The sequence below is a fragment of the Anthonomus grandis genome, chromosome 4, assembly GCF_022605725.1.
Source record: "Anthonomus grandis grandis chromosome 4, icAntGran1.3, whole genome shotgun sequence".
In the NCBI taxonomy this organism is placed as follows: domain Eukaryota; kingdom Metazoa; phylum Arthropoda; class Insecta; order Coleoptera; family Curculionidae; genus Anthonomus; species Anthonomus grandis.
This window is the reverse complement of record NC_065549.1, coordinates 19,326,955-19,347,336: the sequence shown is the minus strand read 5'-3', so window position 1 is coordinate 19,347,336 and position 20,382 is coordinate 19,326,955. Positions and strand designations below refer to the sequence as shown.

Sequence of the window (20,382 nt, the reverse complement as noted above, 5' to 3'; positions counted from 1 at the left end):
TGGCAAAAACTTTTGTTGAAATGCAATTAAGAGGTAAGAAACGGGTGGTTTGGAATCGAAAAGAAAGAGAATTTTGTTTATGTTTTTATTATAAATCTCCGTCCGCTTATTTATTTCTAAAAAAAAAGGCATCATCTTACCAGCTATTTCAACAATTCAAAAGTGGATCGCGAAAAATTATTTTAAAACAGGCATTGATGAAGATATTCAGGTTTTTTTACAGCAAAAGGCCCAGGCAATGACAAAAAATGAAAAAAAATGTCTTGTAACATTTGATGAAATAAGTTTGAAAGAAAATTTGGAATTTAATAAAAAATTAGATTTAATAGAGGGGTTTGAGGACTTGGGCCCTTTTGGTAGGACTCAAAATAAAGCCAACCATGCTCTCGTTTTTTCTATGAAAGGAATATATTCTTCCTGGAAATTTCCACTAGAATATTTTTTTTCAAAAAATACAGTCTGTAAAGAAAACTTAAAAAATATTATTTTGTACGTTCTAACTGTTCTAGACAAAATGAGCTTTTTACCACTGGCCACGGTTTGTGATCAGGGTACCAATAATAGAGGCGCAATGAAACTGTTGGGTGTTACGGCAGAAAAGCCTTACTTTTATTTAAAAGAAAAAAAGATCATTTCTTTATATGATGTCCCTCATCTTTTCAAAAGCGTCAGGAATAACTGGCAGTCTTCAATAAGGTTTGAACTTTTAAATGAAAGTATCTGCTTTGATGTTATTAAAAAAATATACGAAATTGACAAAGCATCTCAATCAGCCAGAATGCTTCCAAAAATAACAGATAAGTATATAAATCCTGACGCCTTTGAAAAGATGTCCTGCAAATTAGCACTACAATTATTCTCTAATACTATGGCTGCAGCTGTAAAGACATCCGTTCAAAAATCTATAGTTGATGGAAAAATTGGTACTAATACCTCAAATTTTATCATTATCATGAACAATTTATTTGATGCTCTTAATAGCAAACGATTATATACTAAAAATCCTTATAGCTGTGGAGTGAGTTTGAAAAACTCATTAGTTATAGATGTTTTGCAAAAAGGTAAACAGGTTTTTGAATCCATAATAAAAGTTAGCGAGGTTTTAAATAAAAAAACACAATTAAAGGAAATATCCAAAAGTAAGCCACCATGTTTTAAAGGGTTAGTTCAAACTATAAATGCCATAGAAATCCTTTATGCAGACCAAAAAAAAGAAAATAATAATTTTTTATTAACTAACAGATTAAACCAAGATTTTTTAGAAAATTTCTTTTCCTTAGCTCGACAAAGCGGTGGTTGGAATCTTAACCCAACGGCCAGATCTTTTCGATTATTTTTTAGAATTAAAAGTGTAACAGATTTACTAACTCCTTCAAAATTATCCAATTGTGAGAATGATGTCGATAAACAATTAATTTTAAATAATATCCCTAAAAAAGAGGCACACGAAACGACATCGAAAAATAATATTGAAATATTAGATTCCGAAAAAATTAATGACATTCCAACAGTTAAAAGCAAAGAGACCATTATCAAAAACCATGCTTTGGAAGAGTGTGCAAATTCATATTATGCCGGATACTTAGTTAAGAAAGTTTTGGAAAAATTTAATTGCAAAAATTGTGCCTCTATTTTAAAATCTGATTCTTATTTAACCGATCCATCCCAAATATTTATACTAAATAAGAATTACGGTGGCCACAAAAACAACTATCTGATAAGTCCTTCTGCAGATGTAAACGAGTTTGAAAAAATTAAGCATCAGGAATTTGTGGGTACCAAAATAAAAAACAAAATTTTAACTAAAAATATGAAGTGGTTGGGACCATCTGATCATATTTGTTACGAGCATAAGGTATTTTTGTTAATAAAACTTGTATATACTAAATTATATAAATTTTGTAAATGGAACCGAAAAAATTTGCACAATAAAACCCAAAAAATTAAAAATTTAAAACATAAATAATAAATAAAAAACAATAAATTATACAGCGCATTTCAGGTTAAAGGCACAAACTCTAACGGCAACTATTAGGTCTTGCAAAAAGAAAAAAAAATTACATTAATCTAGGCTCAGAGATGATTTAAAAGTACAGGGGTGTTAAAAGGGAAAACAATTTTAATTGGACAAAAAAAAACGATACACTGATTTTTTTTCTAATTAAAAATTATTTCCGTAATCTCCAGTTATTTTCTAACAAAAATTACATTCTGGCTTTATTCTGCCAGCCAAACTGTTTTTGACTAGTTAATTTGTGTAATATTATACTTTCTTTAGTATAATATTACACAAATCTTGTTTATTTTTAAAGTTATTATTCGATTTTTAGTTTTAAGTTAAAACCTTAATATATATTTTGATTATCTTTACACTATAATTTTGCAAGGGTTTTAAGTGTAGTTCTTAGCTTTAAAAATATTTTCGTAACGCATGCCAAAGTAATAGTAAACAAAATGTTAGGTACTAGTAGGTTAATAAATATAGAACAAAATTCGCTTTCTTTGATTCAGCATATCGTCCTTACGTCTTTACTTAATATAAAATGATCACTTACTTAAATTTTGAACACTTACTAAACCACCATGCTAAAAGATTTATTGTGCCTCTTCTGTTATTTTGCCCATAAGTTTGTATTAAATAGGTAGTAATTTATAGTTTTGTATGTATTATAATGTGCTTTTATATACCTCCTATTCTAAGAAACTATACACGATATATAATTTTGTTTTTCTTTTGTAAATAATCCATGTACTTGAACTCAATCTATTGAAATATATACAAATGTTTTTTTAAACAGGCTTTTTGTATTAAATGCGGATTTATTATAACATACGGCAACGCTGCGCCGCATTTCAGTATATTTTATTAGGCGCTCGAGTCTCGGTCAGGTGCGACCGTCGATTTTACGGGGGACAAGCTTTGCTATTCGAATATTTATCTGTTGCGTTAGCTAGTTATATCTGTGGTAGAAGTAATGACTTAATATTCTAGGACCATAAAGCATTCAGTGAGAGCTTTCAAACAATGTATCGCATATCTCTCCTTTCGATTTAATTTAATTTTTCAAAATGGCGTTCTGAAGTTTTGCAAAATGAGTTAGAGACCAAAAACTCAAAAAGTAGTATTTAGGTTGCTAATGATGTGTGGCAAATTTCAATTGTTCAAATTTGTATATAAACGCAGTCAAAAGATAAGAGCGAGGTGGACAATTAAGAGCCGCACTGTATACAGTAATTTTACGCCCAATGCACAGATTTCGCATAAAAAATTAAAAACCATTACCTATTGTGGATAGCCATAACGCCGCATTTTTTTTGTTTTTCCGTTAAAACATTCGAATACATCTCTGAAATACATGTATAAATAAATAAATGTATCGAATTTATCTAAAAAAAGAAGTTTTTTTCATTCGACTTTACTACCCCGTAGAGTAAAATCGAAGACGTTCAGACATATGTGCATAGGAACTTTTTTGCTTGATTTCATCAAAGAACGGAGAAATCTTCTTTACGTTCAATTTGAGTCGAACTCTAGTTAGTAGAAAAAATGCCATCGTTCTGTCTCTAACTTGTCACTTGAGACTTGTTATTGCAAGTTGATTCATTAATTTGCGCACGCAAAACCTGACTTGGTCAGAGGTGTTTACTGCATTTTTTGTGTTAGTGCAAGAAATAAAGCATTTGGCAATAAAAGAACATACGACCTAAATATGACTGTATATTATCCAACAAAATAGCATAAAACAACAAAAAAACTATAACTACCATCAGATCAGACTATGTAAAAAAAAACAATGAATAATATTTTTATTACCCTAACTAAATATTATTTAATATACATTATAATAGTTTGCCTAGGGGGATTAAGTGCCATAAATTAAATAATGTATATAAAAATTCAAAAGACTAAATAAAAAGAAAGGACAGATATATTTAATTTTCTAAGAACATTTACACTTATTCATAAATTATTGGCAGTCTTAGTAAAATAAACTACATTCAGTTACAATACCCGATTATTAAACACATGTTTAAATAAAAAGACAGTTTCTTCAAAGATATATAATTTTGGCACACTGCTGTATTTGAACTACGACAATGACATAAAATATTATTTTGTTTTAACAATATTTAATTATAAATTTTAATTATCTGATAAAAAATCATTACAATATAAAAAATTCCACAGTTTTAAATTGTCGTTGTTGAGAAAATTCCTTTTTTTATTAGCAGGCATAAATTAACTAAAATCTTCATTATAGATAAAAGTTATGTAAAAAAACTGACCTCCACAAAAACGCAAATAAACATATTACATAATTGTTTATAACAAAATGTTACTAAGTTTTGGACAAAGTTACAGTCGAATTTGTAGTAACCTCAATTTTATAACATCTAAAAAGCTGTGATAAAAATGATTTACAAAAAATAAATTCATTGAACTATAGGTTGTGACTAGTGTAATGAACTCTACCCCAATACAGTTTCGTTTATTAGATTAGATTATCTAGCACCTTAAATATTATCTTCATTTTGGAGCAAAACATGACATACCTCGAACTCTAGGATTATATTCCGATTATTATTTCTACGCTTAGTTAACCCTGTTGAGTAGGTCTGGCGCCCTTGACTTTTGCAGATTGCATTAAATATGTTAATACTAGTCGGTGCTTTTATTTATTAAGGTACTGTTGCGCCTGTCTTGTTTATTGGCTAACCATTTACGTAGTAAGTAAAAGCTATATTGTTATGATGAATTCATATTTAGTTACCTATTTTATTGTGTATTACGTCACTATTTAAATAAATATCAAATTTAGGAAATAATATCTCGTACTCAATTATTGAAAAGAAAAAGAAGAAATTGTTTGATTCATCGTTATAGGATAAGAGGGCCAAAAATCCAGGTTTTTACCTTATTTAACATAGAATGTAGATTGGAAGTACTAACGAGAGAAAATGTATTCCTACACGGAAAACGGTGAATGACCCTGGAGGTGGGATGGCTTAATATTGGAGCCAAATGGAACATTTAAAGCTTTAAAGTTTAAGTCACAGAAAAAAAATCGTTCAGTGTCAGAAATGTCTAGGCCATGCCCTACAAAACTGTTAGGCAAAGGCTATAAGTGCAGAAATGCATTGGAGAACACTTACTCATGAACTGTGGAAATAAGAGAAATAGTTTCCTGAGAACTAAAACTCAATTACAACTGCAGGTGAGTTGTAATTGGGAGCCTCAAACTTCTACTCAAAACCAATCTGCAAAACATCAGCACTTTTATGTAAACTTCTTCGAGTCATTGGGCACCCTGACGCAATCAACAGAAAGATCGACACTATTACTGGTACAAGAAATAGTGCTAAAATCGTTAAAAAATTAAACACGCAAATCTCTCATTCATAATACTCCAGAAATATTTTTGAAAATAGTTTAACATCTTTGAATCTTTGAGGATATTTTAATGCAAATTTTTGAATAACGTTATGTGACTTGTCAAAATTCGAATAGGAATTGGAAAACTACCAATTAAGTTCATGTTTTCGCCATTAAATTGAATCAAGAATATCAAGAAAAAAATATTAAAAAAAAAATAGTCGTGTCAAGCTTACCATTCATCTCATAACGTCTTTGTTTGAAAGCAAACATTTTATCAAAATTTATATTTTTAGATACTCCGTGATGAGTATCTACTTACCACAATTTCCGACTTGCGAACACAAAACGAAGGCCTATCAATGCACATCTCTAACAAGGAAAGAGTTACTATTACGCCTTTTATGTAGTTAAGGACAAGATTCGCCAAGATGCTTTTATTTTAAAGTTGTGTACAGCTCAATTACCTAAATGTCGCCGTCCAAAAACCTTTAGCCATGAGGCGAAAACACCTTCTGTAAAATGCTTTGTAAGGAATAGTATATCCCAGCAAGATATTCTAGTGTGCCAATAAACGTTCTTAAACATATTAAATATTATGAAACATCGTCTAACCTACGTTATGAAATCTTTTCTAAAAACAGGAGAAGCTCCTTTGGAAGACAGAGGAGGTGACTGACAAATATCAAACTTAAAGGAAAACAAAAACTAGACGCCTTCCAAAAATTTTATAATACAGCATTGAATCACATTATTGCCGCTCTTCCTTATGTAGGCGCTATCTTTCTTCAGATTTATCAATACAAAAGATGAACCAAATATATACTATTCAGTGCTCTCCAGACGAGAAAATAAAACCGTCATACTTTAGAATGATTTTTAATACTAGATATAACCTTAGCTTTACTACTCCTCGTACTGTCTGTTCCGTATGAATTGAACTAACAGAAAAGATTAAGACATCTACAGACGAAGAGGAAAGAAAAATAGCTGCTGAGAAAAAATTTACAAGCTAAGAGCTAATGCCTTTTTTGAGTTGCTTAAAAAATCACAGGATGATTTAAAAAAACCTTGTGCTTCCAAAGGTGACAGAGCAAAGTGCGTACTACTCCAGACAAAGCCATTTGTACAATTTAACCACAGTCCAGGGGACATATAAGTCGAAGCTTACTCAAAAAAAAAAACGTCTTTTCGTATTATTGGACGGAGAGCGAGTTTGGAAATGGTTCCAACGAAATTTCTTTAGTCGTATTCGACAGGCTTACCAAAATTGATTTTAAATGGCATAAGGTTGTAGCGGCCAAAACAAGAATTCTACACTAATCGATATGTGTTGCGAATGCCTTTCATCAAAAGGACTTTGAGAGGTAATTTTTCCGGTAGTTTCTTTTTGCCAGGTAGGAATATATACCTTGATTGGGTCTTTGGAAATATTAAGAAACATTAAAAAGTTGGAAGTTTTAATACAGCCAAAAACGTATTTGTTAGTAACTTAGATAAAAATTGTAAGGTTTTCAATTCGAGAGAAACAATCTTAAGTGTTTTAAGACCGGTTCATGGCATTTTTCTTTCAAAAATAGAAAATACAAAACGAGTTAACCTACAAAAATGTAAAACCGGAAATGTAACCATCAGAGGAGAATTACATTACAAAAATAATTTGTAAATATTTGAAAGTGTTTTAAAGAAAGGACATAGTCTTCATATGATTGACCCTGTTATTATAGAAAGTGATCTGCAAAAAGTTTCATGAAAATTTCAAAAAATTCGCTGAAACTTAAAGATGTCCATAAATTGCTTACTAAGCACTTTGGCAATAATTGGAGGTCCATGGAAGAGCTAAGATTTTATAAATATGTTCTCTCTTGATATCGAAGAAGAGTAGTTAGTAGTTAAAGAAGGAGAAGATAATATTACGTTGCTAGTTGATGAAGAAACTGAAGAGACTGTGAATTTATTAAACAAGTTCATTCTATTTTGATATAATATCATGTTCCAAAATATATTTTAATTATATCATTTTGATAATAATATATTTTTTTTAAAATAATATAATAATTCAAACTATCTGTAGAAACTCTTCAAAATATTATGTAACATTTAGCATTTCATTGCAACCAGTTTTGGTATCAAAATCGGCAATATCCAGCTTTCAGTATTAAAAACGGCATTCTCCATAAGTTTTTCTTAAAATGCTTAGGAATTTAGTTTACAATTTGCCGTAGTTTGCCATTTTTTGTTTTGTGAAGCCTTTATGTTTTTATATCACGAAGAATAAAAGTATAGCAATGTTTTGTGCTTTGCTCAAAAGTCAAAATGATGGAGACTGCCACCTTTGATACCTAGGAACCTCAATTATTCATGAAACGTTTAAAATAAAACCGTTATTAGACTCTTAGTAAAAGCATGAATACCTCATTTCAAATTATTAAAAAGTATGTATATACCAGAATGAGCATGTCTGGTTACGACAAAAAAGGAATTTCAATGTATAAATCAATAAAAAAATTAAAGAAGGTATCTCGTGTTGCTGTAATTCAAACCAAAATGTAATATCTTAATTATTCTGGGGCATATTGAATATTTTTGACCTGCTCTGTTTTTCTGTTGTAACTTTACACACGTTTAGAGGTACTGAATTTTCAATTAGAATAAAATGCATAAAAGTTTAGTAATTTTAATCGAATTTAAAGTTTAGTTAGATCTGAAACTTTGATTAACATGTTTAAAATTAAAATTAAGTAAATTCCGGATAATAAATTAAGACCTAAATTTTCTCCTAGATGTTATGATTAATCCTAAAAATTTTATTACATTTTACGATTTGGTTAAGTCTCACAATAATTATTATTATCTGTACTTTTTACCACAAGAAGCCGCTTATTATATGTACAGCTACTATATAAATGTTAACAACAGCCAAATAATAATTTCTAGTTGAATAATTTTGTACATATAAGAATTGACCTATAGTTATCAACTAACAAAAAACACATCCATTGACTTGTTGTGCACTTTCTGTCGTGATGCATTTTATGTGGCAATTGAATATCATAAAAACTTCCTTAAAATCTAACAAGATACTCAAAAGGTTTAAATAGCATGAGCAGTAAAAAAATCACAAGCGAGCAAACAAGGAAAATTACCACACCTAAGATCAGTAAATGTTACTGAGATAAAGGCGGTCGCTGATTGGTGTTGTTTTCTTCAGGTTGATTGTTATTCCCGCCGCCGCTATTGCTGCCCTCACCAAGGGATACTTGACCAGATGGGGACGAAACTGTAATAAGGTTACAAATTAGAAAGAGAAATATATGAGTGAGTTAACATGGGGATCTCGGAAACTGTAGAAGAGACGAGGTCGTTTAAATTAGAGAAGAGTTGCGCAATTCGATCCTCAATTAACTACAGTTTCAATTATTTTAAAATTTCAAATACTTCAGGAGGTATCCAGAAAAAAACGAAAATAGGAAAAAGGTTTTTATGTTTTAACAGGTACCAAAAAACAGAAAGTACTTTTTCGTTGCCACTTTGTGTGCTTTACTTTGATGTATAAACAGTTTAAATCCAACGTTTCGTCTCTGAGTTATCTCTCTCTCTAGAGAAAAAAAAACTACACCGTGTGTAAGAAAGTCTATTAAATGACAATTATAACGATGTATTACACATAATAAATATTAAAAAAAATTTTATTCACGTCAATGATTTAAACTATTTATACATCAAATTGTAAAGCACAAACGGCAATAAAAAAGTACTCTCTGTTTTTTGGTATCTGTTAAAATAGAGCTGGTAAAAAATAAAAACCATTTTGCCCAATTTCGTTTCTTTTCTGGATATCTCCGGAATTTTAAAATGGTTGAAACTATATTTAATTAAGGATCGAATTGCGCAACTTTTCTCTAATTTAACCGATCTCGTCTCTCCTATCGTTGCCGAGATCCCCATGCAGTTTATCCTTATCTTGGACACCCTGTATACCAGGTGTACAAGCTCAAATCCGCTGTCATTTTCCGACGTCGTTGTGAATCGAAGTGCTGCTCAGCGAGCGAGTAGCCCATCGAGGCAAACAGATGATAGTCGGAAGGGGCCAGGTCTGGAGAATAAGCGGGGTTTGATAGCACCTCCCAGCTAAGCGTAAATAGTTTTGGAGTTTTTTTGACGTGAGCGACGCAGCATTGTCATGGAGGAAATCAGCTTATCATGTCTTCGCTCATATTCGGGCATTTTTCACGCAGAGCACGGCGCAATTTGATCAGTTGTTGTGATAACTGTGTGTTATCGACAGTTTCACCAGGTTTCAACAGTTCATAATAGACGATATCTCGCTGATCCGACTAAACGCACAGATCGTCTTCCGTCTGAAGCGATTTGGTTTTGGGTATAATGGTTGGCCGAGAAAAATTACGATTTTCTTCGTTTAGCATTTTAAAAAAATAAATCCACTTTCCATCGCCAGTTACAATCCGATACAAAAACGTCTTTCTTTTGTGCCTGGCAAGTATGATTTCGTATTATTTTACCATCGCTTTATATGCCTATTGTTCAATTCATGCGGCACCCACTTTCCGATACTTTGAACCTTACCCATGCAGTGTGTATTTCATGCAGATGCATGGAAGTGACTTGTTGAGAAACAGCTACTTGCTCAGCATTATCTGCGTTTGGGTATCGTCCCAGTCCAAAAGAGCCTTCAATTCGTGGTCCTCAAATTTCCTAGGGCGATTTTCACGCTCTTTACTTCTCAAATCGAAATTGCCATCTTTGAATTAACGAAACCAATCTCGGTACGTTATTTCCGATAAAGCATTGCCACCGTAGGCCTCTACAAGCATTCTATGCGATTCAGCGCCGGATTTTTTAAAATTGAAGCAGAAAAATATCTCCCTGCAAATGATTTTTTTCTGGCACAAAACTAGACAGGTTGTTGTATGAAATTGATTATGACGCGAACTGATTATTGTTGACAGATGTGGTACTCATTAAAAAAATGGCGTGTACATATCAGCTTGATATGCTTACTGACGGCATCTATGAGCAAGCATCGGATTTAAACTTGTGTTATAGCTTGTACACCTGGTAATTTAGTAAATATTATATACATATATTATCATAATAACATTGTTTTTAAGTTCCACAAAAATATACACAGACTTCAAATAGGTTTAAAATCATAAAAGAAAAAGGAAGTCAATAATCAGAAAAATATCAAAAATCAGAAGCATTATTGCCAAATAATGAAAAGTAAAATTGACAAATCCGCCAATTGCTTAGTAGAACAAACCTAAAATCTATTCAACTTTTAATGTTATGTTTCAAACTCTTTGTTACATTTTTGCTGCAAAACTAATAGAAAAAGAATAAATGCTTTTAGAGTGTTGTATTGAACATCTTTGTCTAATATTTTTTTGTTTCTTTGGAACTAACTTGGTTTTATCTAGTTTCGTTAAGAGATTCCAACCTTATTCTTTCATGAATAAATTTGTGGGAAACATTCAGTTGTCTAATATGCCAATCCCTCACTCCTTCCCAAGTGATAACTCTATAATTTATATCCGATTACCCTAACGAAACGAATGTTGATATGATACCCCGTATTTTTTGAGTAACAATTTAGTTTAGAAATTCGATATTTATTTAACTGGATAATTCTTGATTCACTTCCAGTGGCCCCATTTCAGATAGATTATTGTTTTGCGATGTAAAAGTCATGTTTTTTTAACGTAAAAAAAGCTGAACTCATGCATACGTTTTGTTTTTGGTTACGTTTTATTTTAGCGTATTAGTTTACAGGATTCTAAAAAAACGTTCTCCTCCAAACCTAAATAATAAAATTATTTTTGTACTGACCGTCATCAAAATACAAATCGTTTAGTATTAATATAACATTGCTGTTTACATTAGTCAAAAGGAAAATTGGCAATATGAGTCCCTACACTACACATTATGAATATTATATATATAAAACCATATACTTACATCAAGAACTGCAATAAGAAAAAATACATACTTAACTAGTTTCAAATGATGTTTTCATGTATGGCTTAGCCACTAACAAAAGGTAAAAAAAACTGAAATATATATATATATACAAAAATTAAAATTGATAAATAAGGAACTCATCTATACTATAAAATGACTTTTCTTCCTAATCTTACAAAGACACTTCAACAATCCTCCCTATAACCAAGACCAGAAAAAATCTTATTAGCTTTCCTTTGCAAGCCAACAACCTTCGGGACCTTTATCCTTCTGAAAGTGAAAGAAACCTCCCCAAGCAAGAGTGCCATAGGCCGTAACCCTTTGAAAATTATCAAAATTCGCGGAGTGGTATGAGAAACACAACTATTCAGGTTATGTAAAAGAAACACATTGTTTCTATGTCTACCGCACATACTTTCAACAGTTTCAACATGGTTGACCCATTTTAATGCCTTAACAAGAAAAATTCCAAGAAATTAAACGACAGAGTTTTCTTAGGGTAAAGGTCGTTGTCTTTTGAGTGATTCTCCAGCTGAAAAGATATAACGCTGTCTACCTGCAACACTAGATTGTAGTGTCATCAGCAAAAAGCACAAAATTCTCCAAATTGTTTTCTAGGGGCAGATCATTAATAAATATTAAAAAAGAGAGCTGGTCCCAGCACAGGGCCTTGAAGGACTGCCACATTTACATATTGTAGCGAAACGACCTCTACCTTTGCTATAGTTTGTTCTATTAGCACATCGGGCGCCTTGAATATTTACTTTACTTGTGGAAATGCGTGACATTCTTTAAACCCTACATTTCTGTTCGAATTATTCCTATAATCATTACTTCGTTTATCACTATTTAATAACGTGTGGCGCCGAGAAAAGCCTCCGGGAGCAAAAACCCCATGCCAATATATTGGAAAAGAAGGTATGCGATTGACTTTTACCATCTGCCAATGATCTCGGAAGTAACTACATGTAGACTGTTATCATCAAACATACTAATCTTTTGAAGTAGTGGTGGATGAGACTTCAAAGGCATTACTCAGATTGCAGTTCTGCAATACTAGCAAAAAAATATATATTTTTAAAATTTATTTGTGTTCTTTTTGTTTTTGTTCTAAAAAATCAATAAGTAAAATGATAAAATAATTATTTATTATGTTTAATTATTAGTATACTTAAGTTTCTCTTTTAATAATCAAAAAAAAAAACAAATATTACAGATGCTGCCTGAATGTTCTCTATCAAGACAAATTTGGAAGACACTTGCAACAAAATTGCAAAAAAAACAAGAATAGATTTGTGATTAGACAAGAAGCCCAAATATACAGAAGACAGAGCTGCTGACCAACCAAGAAATTATAAGGCAAAAATATAGATTCAAGTGGTCTAGTAGGTCCCTAATGGGATAATTAATATCAAGTCTAGAACCCAGACACTTAGGAAACTTGCGCTGAACAGATCCAACCACATCAAAGTGATACTGATAAAATTGAATCCATATGATGCAGCTAGTGATGTAAATGAAGGAACGTTCCCTTCATGCTATGGCGAATATTCGCGCACGTTCGCGCCCGATAAATCGTTTGTGCGCGCAAGATAGATCGTTCTCTCGTGCGCGAACGTTCGCCAGAGAATTTTCAGCACGATTCCGTATTCGGCGCGCTTTATTTATAAAAACTACTGTCGGCAACATCATCAATCACAAAGACAAAGCGGCGCCGGCGCCGACAGCGGCGGTTCTCCGAATATTACGGTCGGTCTCTTTTGTAGCAATGCCGACTGTAGTTTTTGCATGTTATTTATGCATTTTTTGTTCATTTTGTGTTGCGTTTAACCAAACCGATGACGAAGAGAGCGGGGCCTACAGTGTTCACGATTTCGATTCCAATATTAGCACTGAGCCAGAAAGTTTCGATGGGCTTGACTACTCTTGATCTTGATATTGATCCACAATTAGAGTACCTGAGTTAGGTTAAAACTGTATTTTTGGTTTATTGCAGATTGCAGTTTATTTTTTTATATAAAGCTTTTTTTCGAGTTACTTTTTACTTCTTACATCATAAAACGTTTCTCATGTTACTTTACCTACTTTGTATTTGTATTCACATAGCATAGCACACAAACTATGCTCAGTTTTTAAGAATATAATATCAAACCTGATCGGTAACATTCTTGTATATTCTTTAAAAACCCCTTTAGATATAATATTTGGTTATTTATGATGAATACTCTTATTCTATCCGGATTTATGAATATTATGATGTTAAGGTTTTTATAAAGTTAGAACAATAATTCAGTGTCGGTATTTTACAAAGCATTAGGAGAATATTGAGCATTTTTCTAGGCATTTTGAGAATTTTGAGCATTTTGAGAAAAAATCTTGAAAAATAAGTGTTTGAATACTTTACCACATTCCAAACATAAATTCTCAGGTATTTTTCGTTTATGCTTGTTTATTCTCGTTCATGCTCGTTCGTGCTCAGGGAACATTATTTTAAATTACGTGCTCGAGAATTTTACATCACTAGATGCAGCCATATTCCAATTTTGATTTGACAAAGCATTAAAACAGCATGTTAAATGTAGATTCCAGAGTAAAACTTTAAGAATTTCGAACTCATACTTCTTTAAAGTTGATCAAACAATATTGTGAATATGCGCTAAAAGGGTAAACTCAGAGTTGAAGCTTATGCCAAGATCAATAACCTGATTAAGCCCGCTCAATATGCCATTGTTAAGGAAATAATTGTAGGTAATGACGATCTATGATCTGCAATAACTGACTTTACAGTTAGCAGTATTAACTCCCAGATTATTTTCATCACTCTCGCCCTAAACTAATATTAATACTATTTATATTATATAGAAAGTATTGAAGAAAATAATATAGCTTTAAGACATTAGCAAATGCTAGTCTATGACATTTAAGTTAGTTGAATTAAGTCAATAATAGTGAGCCCAGGCTAGAACCCTGTGGTACCAATAAAATATTTTAGTTCATACTCGACAAACTGGGATCTATTAAAAAATATAAACGAAAGAAACCCATTTACCCAATTGAGAGGCCATACTGATCTCAATTTATTAGTCAACAATACATAATGATCTATCTAATGAAACGGTTTTTGAAAGTCAAAATATAAATGACATCGACGTTTCATAAATTTAGATTAGACACAAGATCACCCACCAAAAAAAAAAACTTGGTATCTGTGCCGATCGACGGCAATGACCCTTTGACATAAATAAACAAAAACTGATAAAAAATTATTTGAAATATGAAATGGTTATATAATCGGACTCCTGGCTTTTAATATAGGTGATATTCGAGCAAATTTCCAAACGTGTGGAATTTGTGGTGTGGATAGTATCAAGTTAAAATGTAGGTCAAGGAATTAGCCAGGACAGAAATACAATCCCTAACCAAAAAAAAATTTAAATGATATATCAATGACCTCAGATGTAAGTTTACTCTTAGGTATCCTACCAGCCACAATAATTTGAGAGGCATTCACATAGAAATATCAAGATGAGGTAGATTACTGGAAGTCGAGGGATGCTCCAGGTCAACAGAGGATCTAAATGTCCTGAAGAATAACCCAAAAAGGTTTAATATGGCTTGCAGATCTGAGACAACCATACTATCGGGCCTTTATCCGCCTTACTATTCCAGGAATATTAGAGTGACTCTTTTTACCATTAAATAACTTACAGGATCAGAAACTAGATGGATCAGTAGATATATTCTTTACACGAGTCTAATACATATACCTTATAATCGTTAGAAATTTGTATTTTAATTAAACGTCTAAAAGAGTAGAAGTTATGTTGTAAATGTTAAGTACTCCCTCAAAAAAATAATAATAAAAATTGTCCCTGGTAGTCCGTTCCTTTCCAGTCCCATTGGGCCTTTCTGTAAATAAGTCATATAATGCCACAAATTCCTTAAAATTTGAAAAACTGTAACCAGTCACTATTTTTCATTAAGGAAATATTTGCTACATCTACAAAATTTGAATGTTTATGAATATTTGCCAATGCTATATCTAAAATAAAATTAAGTCTAAAAATACCTTAAGTGTAAACATTTGCATTTTCATTGTTTCTTTCTTTGCCAAAACCAAATATTTATATTTAGTGTTTAATATTTAGTACTTACCAGAAGGATTAATAGGTCCTTTAATTCTGCAAGTATTATAGGAACCACAATGAGAACATTTAAACCCTACCACATGAAAAGGTACCATACATTCCTGCAAAAATATAGTTGCATTTCATATAAAATATATTTCATTTTACTTTTAAAAGAAACGTATTTACCTTATGGCAGTCCTTACAAAGAATATGAACCACATAATCCTTATATTCGGTGGGCATAGGTGTATTAGCCACTTGCTGGTCCAGATATTTCCAAAGCTGTGACATATCCATAAGAGATGTTTGGCAGATAGGGCAAGCATAATGTCCAGCTTGTAAGAGTTGTTCAAAGCATGTCCGGTGAAGCAAGTGTCCACACATTGGTATGTGGCAAGGTATTCTAGATGTGTGGATATCCTCTAGGCAAACTGGACAGTTGGCTCTTGACACATTTTCTACACACTAAAAAGAATATTTAATTTCGTTTCAAGTGTTTGGCATGGATCCTACCTGATGTCCATTTTTGAGGAGTACAGGCAAACACATATTACATTTTTTACAATGGAAGAATCTATCAGCCCCACCTATTCTACAAATTCCACATCCCTGGCAGTGAAATTGATTTTTTTCCTCATCATCAAACAGGTTACATTCTAGACATACATACTAAAAATTGCAAAGTAAATAATTTTCTAGAATGGTTTTAAAGATCATGTCACTTTCATAAAAGAACAATCAGAATAAGTTTTACCTTTCCAAATCTTATACCACACTTCTTACAATCAGCTTGTACTGGTTGTCTTTCTTCACATACTGTGCATATTAATTCAGTTACTTCCTTTCTATTCATTGTGTGATCCTCCTTTTCGTCGTGGCAGAAACGGCAAGTGTAGACTTTTTTACAACAGGGAGACTATAACAAAGAAACAAACAAAATGCGCTTTGCAGTTATAAATTTAACTAAAATATTGTTAACAAATCCAGACTCTTTCAGAAATAGATACTAGATATAAAAGTCATGTTTGATTTGTTACAACAACCTCCATCATATGGCAGAACACTAACAATTTAAAAAATTTACAATTAACTTTCATAAATTCTATTAACCAAATGTACTTTAAGAATTTTATTAATAACTTGGAGGAAACAGATATTATTTACTTTTTGAAAATATACCGATCTAATTGGTAATATAAATTATCTAAGTTAATTATCTAAGTTAAAATGCACTTAGAAACAATTTACAAAAATAAAAGTGTTTAATATATTATCTTCAAAGTTACTCTCTCACTGTTTTGTTTTCAAGAATAAATATTTATTTTATTACATTTCATTGTAGTTAGTAATTATGATTTGATAATCTCTCAACTTTTCCTTGAGTTTTGGTTTTTATAATTACAGTATTTTTTTAAATATTTACTAAATAGGATTATTAAACAATTATTAACAAAGTCACCTAACATTAAATCACAGGATGCTTTATTAAAAAAAATAAAAGAAAAATTAGTTTATATTAGGTTATAATTTTAATACAAAATTGAGTCCAAATTGGACAAAATATATAACTACTTGTTTATCTAAAATAAAATAGAAATTAAATTTTCTTTACTTCATTTGTTGTCACAAAATATGGTTCCAGAAAAGCTGAATTTAAACTGATAAATTCTAAGATAATCTAAGAGAGGCATCACTTCTCTCTCCTCTCTCGAAAGGCAAATTGATTTTAAAGTTAAGTATGTTATGTTTAAGTTATTTACTAGGAATAGGAACTACTATAATAAATAAAAGCTATGTAGGTACCCAAATGCATTTAATAAGGGCCGAAATAATTAGTTAAATTTTTAACTTAAGAGGAAAAAAACAAGAAAAATCTACAGAAACTGATAATAGAACAAAAATAAGATAGGCTCCCAGGAACAAATCTTATTTTAACCTTATTTGCAGCAATCCATCTCTCTATATGTTTCTGTTTTATAGTTATGATACCATTGATATTGTTGTCATCTCATTAATATAGTTGAGGTATTCTTTAGGGTGGAGTGTCATATTAGTAAGATAAGCCAACACACCAAATTTCATTACTTTTTGTTAAGTGATTTTATCAATAAATGCTACTACTTACAAACAACAGACGCAAGAAAGCAAAACAACAAAAAAGTATTAAAAATAAATACAAAACTATTTTTTAAACCAATACATTAATTTTTTTTAATGAAATACTCAATCAATCCTCCATTTACCGCCAAACAATATCCTAATTAGTTTTAAATTTCGGTTCTTACATTACTAAGCTGATATGCATTCTTTGATTACATGCCATTAAAATTTCAATCTTTAACTCTTCTAAATTTTGATAACGCAAATCTTTATAAATAACACTTTTAATGTGACCCCACAGGAAAGTCATTTGGTGAAAGGTAATTCTTCTAATACTGGTCCAATTTGATTTTGTAAAAGTTCCAAAAATGAATCTGCTCCCAAATATTTTTCCAAAAAAAAAAGGTCCAATAATTTTATGACCAAAAATACCCACCAAAAGATTTATCTTTTGAGGGTACTGGGTCCTTGTAAGAAGTCAATACTTAAAGTAAAAGTTAATTTGCCCGTAAAACAAAAATTTCATGAAAAATCCCTGTGGTTATACACCCCTTTCCATACCTTCAAAACAGAAATCTGTTTTTTGTATTTCATCGCCTTTCCTTAGTTCCTGATGCTTTTGATATTTAAAGGAATGGTATTTGTAATTTTTTAGTGTGCAAAATACTGTACTATGATCTTTTTCTACAACTTCTACAAGAGTTCTGCTGCTAATTCCTTTAATTTCTTCATTATGAAGTAACATTTTAAAATCTGAGTGTTCTCCAACTCTGCCATCGATATTATTTTGCTCTGAGCATTTGCATTTACTAATTACTGTCCCTTAGTCTCAAAGTTATAAAAAATATTCTGTGCTATTGTTTTACTTGGAAAATGTCTCAGGAAAATTCAACGAGAGCATTTCAGAGACTTTTTGCTATGTCTAACTATTTCCCATGTATTACTCCTTAATCATACTTATTTTCTCTTGATTAGCATAATAATTAGTCATACTGACCACTAAATAAATAGATGACAACACTTTGAAATAACATTTTGATAACCTGGCTGGTGGTTTCATATATTTAAGTTTTTTTCAAATAAATTCTAAATTGCTTATTGAAAAGTAATTCTTTTTATTATTTTGTATTTCCTTTTATTATTTACATAATTCAGTAGTTTTTATGATATGTTAAGTTAGTATCTGTATTATTAACAGCTACAGTGTCCTTGTAGCTGTTAATAATATGTAAACAAATGTACAATGTGTTGTAACAAATAAATAAAATAAAGTAATGAAATTTGGTATGGTGACTTATCTTAATAAGACTATCTACTGTCTAGATAGTATGAACAGTTGTCATTTTCTTTCTCTTAATATTTAGATGAGATCATATAGGTAAGAATCCCAAACTTTTTTTTTAATTAAAAAAAGAGAATTTTTTTTTCTATATTCTACTGACCTCAAACAGTCATTAAACTAGTGCCAGGCTCTGAAACATAAATACATTATTCCTAAAACAAATAAAAATTTAAGGTCCTGGAGCAATAATTTCTTACATTTGTTGCTTTGCTTACAGGTGTGGCTTGATTGAATAACTTGTTTGAATATTAGAGTTGGTTTACACTACATTAGATGTTTGTTTTCAATATTGTAAATGAATTTTGTGTTTAAATATTTTAATATTTTTTAGATTGCATTTTTTTTCAGCTGGTACAACTGAACTTTGGAGTATGTATGTATGTATGGAGTGTGTAAGTCTATTCTACAATTTTTGAATGGTAATTCTCTGTATTCCCAGTCCTCCTTTTTTTTCTTATCTTTACCTTGTTATATGATCCTTTACTTTCCCTTAAACATGTGTAAGAAAGTTTAAATTTTTATAAGTATCTATAACCCTCTTATATTAACAGGTTATTGTGAATTATTTGTGACAATTTGGATATGAAAAAGTATAAGTACCCCTTGCTTATAAAGTTAAAAAATAGAAAATAACAGAGGGCAGCTTGGTCAACTGTGAATAATTTGAGACCTATGATAGCTGGCAGTATATGTGGCATATTGCTGTGCTGCAGTATGAAGTACTGTAAATTGCATTCAGTGGCCATTGCTGTTAGATATATTTAGTTCAATATATTTGGGTAAAATTTTTTATTTAGGTTAAGTTTCACTGTTGTTCACAGAAAAAACTTGCATTTTGTGAAAATCTTATACAATGTATTTTATTTACCTTAAATCATTTGTATGTCATGTAAATCTTTTTTTGTGCTTTTTTATTTATAACTATCAACTACTAAATTGTTTACATTTTATTGCCAATTAAATTTAATTGTGAAGGACAATTTAGTTTAGTTTGTACTAAATGGTATTCAAACAAGTGTCAAATTGATTCACTTTAAAGTTAAGAAGCTTTTAATAAAAATCTTTCTTGTAAATTTAAATCCAAAAATATGTTCCTAACAAAGGCTTTTGTTTTTTGTTTCTTAATATATGACTTACAACAAATTTTGACTTTCTTTTGTAATGAGCGCACCCCACAACTTTTATTGCCTCTTCTGGGGGTCCTTCAGCTCCCGGAGTCGCCGCTGCTTCCATTTCTTTCTCCTTTTGGTCCATAGCTAGGTTATCTAGGTCCTATATAGACTGTAATTTTAATTTTAAAATATTATCGTAAATTGCTTTATGTAAATGGATTAAATAGCCTCTATTAGGAAAAGGACTAGGTAAATCGAGAACTATTTAAACTTAAATTGATTCAAAAATACTCAGGTTTAAAATATAATGATGAATGATGGATGGAAATGAATGTTTAATTA

The 20,382-nt window shown here is 30.9% G+C and overlaps 1 protein-coding gene across 2 annotated transcripts in view; it reads right to left on the bottom strand.

Annotated features, from left to right (window-relative positions):
- Positions 1-20,382, bottom strand: part of LOC126735109 (RING finger and CHY zinc finger domain-containing protein 1) — a 25,616-nt gene extending 5,234 nt beyond the window's left edge. Inside the window, exons 1-6 of one of the 2 annotated variants that reach the window (XM_050439038.1) lie at positions 20,066-20,382; positions 16,241-16,402; positions 16,000-16,155; positions 15,673-15,951; positions 15,512-15,605; positions 8,526-8,654 (exon numbers count right to left, since the gene is read on the bottom strand). In XM_050439038.1, the coding sequence (XP_050294995.1) occupies positions 8,542-8,654; positions 15,512-15,605; positions 15,673-15,951; positions 16,000-16,155; positions 16,241-16,402; positions 20,066-20,182 (921 nt within the window). In that variant the 5' untranslated portion in view covers positions 20,183-20,382 and the 3' untranslated portion in view covers positions 8,526-8,541. Of the gene's footprint in view, positions 1-8,035; positions 8,655-15,511; positions 15,606-15,672; positions 15,952-15,999; positions 16,156-16,240; positions 16,403-20,065 lie in introns of those variants that run through there. The other variant, XM_050439036.1, reaches the window with a different exon arrangement.